The sequence below is a fragment of the Homalodisca vitripennis genome, unplaced genomic scaffold (assembly GCF_021130785.1).
Source record: "Homalodisca vitripennis isolate AUS2020 unplaced genomic scaffold, UT_GWSS_2.1 ScUCBcl_6181;HRSCAF=13270, whole genome shotgun sequence".
In the NCBI taxonomy this organism is placed as follows: Eukaryota; Metazoa; Arthropoda; class Insecta; order Hemiptera; family Cicadellidae; genus Homalodisca; species Homalodisca vitripennis.
Genome location: NW_025782290.1, coordinates 27811 through 30935, shown reverse-complemented (window position 1 = coordinate 30935; position 3125 = coordinate 27811). Strand labels below are relative to the sequence as shown.

Sequence of the window (3125 nt, the reverse complement as noted above, 5' to 3'; positions counted from 1 at the left end):
AGCTGATAAACAAATTTAAAGTCTACACAAATTCATTCCTTGACAACTTTATGAACTCTGACTCAAATACCCACTTAAATAAACCAGGGAATAATAAAATTACATCCATGTTGGACAGAAAGGAAAGTCCACATTCCTCAGCTAGAGGTCACATGACCAGGACCATGAAGAACAGCCAACTGGATAAACACTTTGCAAAAACAAAACCTGTTCAGTATATCACTCCAAGCTGCTAAGTACAAAAGCTAGCACTCAAAGTGTGAATCACACTTCTGAACAACACCACAACTTGACCGCAGAAGCCAGACAAATCTGCGTAAACAACACTGAACCTTCATTGACAACCAGGATTACGCCTTACTACAACTTGACCTCGGACAACACTGAACCTTCATTGACAACCAGGACTACGCCTTACTACAACTTGACCGCAGAAGCCAGACAAATCTGCGTTAACAACACTGAACCAACACTGACAACCAGGACCACGCCTTACTACAACTTGACCGCAGAAGCCAGACAAATCTGCGTTAACAACACTGAACCAACACTGACAACCAGGACCACGCCTTACTACAACTTGACCGCAGAAGCCAGACAAATCTGCGTTAACAACACTGAACCAACATTGACAACCAGGACTATGCCTCACCACAACTTGACCGCAGAAGCCAGACAAATCTGCGTTAACAACACTGAACCAACACTGACAACCAGGACCACGCCTTACTACAACTTGACCGCAGAAGCCAGACAAATATCTGCGTTAACAACACTGAACCAACATTGACAACCAGGACTATGCCTCACCACAACTTGACCGCAGAAGCCAGACAAATCTGCGTTAACAACACTGACAACCAGGACCACGCCTTACTACAACTTGACCGCAGAAGCCAGACAAATCTGCGTTAACAACACTGAACCAACATTGACAACCAGGACTATGCCTCACCACAACTTGACCGCAGAAGCCAGACAAATCTGCGTTAACAACACTGAACCAACATTGACAACCAGGACTATGCCTCACCACAACTTGACCGCAGAAGCCAGACAAATCTGCGTTAACAACACTGACAACCAGGACCACGCCTTACTACAACTTGACCGCAGAAGCCAGACAAATCTGCGTTAACAACACTGAACCAACATTGACAACCAGGACTATGCCTCACCACAACTTGACCGCAGAAGCCAGACAAATCTGCGTTAACAACACTGAATCCATACTGACTAAAGTAAGAGAACACATCTTCCCTGTAAGTTCAGCTTTATGTAAGTCAGACAAGGAAAAAACACAATTTACAAAATCGCCACCTATGTATGCAAAACTGAAGCCTGAAAATCAAAGTTTGGATGAGTTTTTTTGCAATGAATATTCAATTCTACCTTCAGATTATGACTAAAACTCAGGAAAATTCTGCAGTCACTAGGAACATGATGCCAATGACTTCTTCTTCTGAGGCACTGCTTCAGATCTCACCAGTTCTCTTGGAAACACTAGGACAGGAGACAGATGAAATAGCCCTGGCAACACCTAATCATCACCTTCCTCTACCGCCACCATCTCCACAGGAACCTGGACATCAGATCCTGGTGCAAGCAGACGTACACCACTCCAATTCTTTTCTAGACCATACCAACATGTCAAGCTGCAATAGTAATATAAAAATTCCGCAATGCTCAGAGTCATCTTCAACAGAAACAAACTGTTTTTTAGGCAGCACTCAGCAGATAAAAATGACTACCTGACAATATGTCATCAAAACATAAGAGGTCTCAATACAAAAATAAACCGGCTAAACCATCTACTAAGTGAAGTATGCCCCAGCCTCTTGGTTCTAACAGAACACGGTCTCAAGCAAAGCGATATTGAAACCACAAAACTTCTAGGATACTCTCTCGTATCTGAATACTGCAGAAAAGAACATAGACTGGGGGGGGTTGCTATTTATTGTAGAAACAACTTAATAAACAATATAGAGGCCATAGACATGAGTAACAACTGCGAAGAAAAACTATTTGAGGCTGCAATGGCACATATTATAATCAAAGGGAAGCATCTCTTTCTCCTTGGCGTATACCGCCCTCCCGGGGTAAACATTCAAAATAGCTTGGACATCCTATCAAACATTCTGGACAATAGTCAAGCACATAATAGGTCGTTTATTCTGACAGGAGACATAAACATTGACAGATTAAAACCCAACAACCCGGACAGCCTGATGTTTGACAACGAATTGGCAACACACAACATAAGAAGGCTCCCTTTGCCACCAACTCGCATTACAGTTGACACAAGCACTTCAATTGACTGTATATGCACTAATATTCCAGAACATGACCTTAGTGCAACAATTTTACAAACTGGACTATCGGATCATACCGCCCAAATATGTAGCCTGGACTTTTGTAAAAATGACGACAACACGCAAACTCTTCGGCGACAAATGGGAAGGAGAAACCTTGACCAGCTCAAGTCACTGCTTTCCATAAAAAACTGGGATACTGTCTATAATGCTGAAGATGCGGAAACAGCATATAACATATTCGAAGGAGTGCTGCAAACTGCCCTTGACATCTCCTGCCCTCACAAGAAGAGCAAAAATAAAACTAAGAGTAAACCAATTCACTACTATGACCAAGAATCAGCTGAGATAAAAGCTGCCTACTTAAGAGCCTCAAACACCTATGAAATTACCGGAAGGGCACAAGATAAAGAAACTATGGTAAACATAAAAAAGAAGTACGACAGAAAACTAAGGATGTTGCAACAAAATGCAAATACACAGAAAATAATGACATCTGACAACAAATCCAAAGCTGTATGGGACATAATACATACAGAGACCAATGCCTAACAACTTAGCAAAACGTGTCCTAAGCTAAACATTGACGATGCAGTGGTAGACAATCCTCTTCAGGTAGCTAAACAACTAAACACTTTCTTTACTCAGATAGCAGAAGTGACATTACAGCAAAACAACCAACAGCCAGGAGACAGTAGATTAGAAGAGGACCTAAACCTCTTAAACCACACTTTAATACAACCATTTGATCTGACCGCCACAACATGGGAAGAAGTAAGTCAAGTAATACACAACCTAAAAAACAAATCATCG

General features: G+C 41.9%; 1 protein-coding gene across 1 annotated transcript; it reads left to right on the top strand.

Annotated features, from left to right (window-relative positions):
* Positions 1–215: 215 nt before the first annotated feature.
* Positions 216–1138, top strand: LOC124373696 (the record flags this gene model as incomplete). The annotated part of the gene is made up of 2 exons (XM_046832045.1): positions 216–627; positions 853–1138. Coding segments are annotated over 2 exons (698 nt in total), but the record flags the coding sequence as incomplete, so codon positions are not given.
* Positions 1139–3125: the final 1987 nt, after the last annotated feature.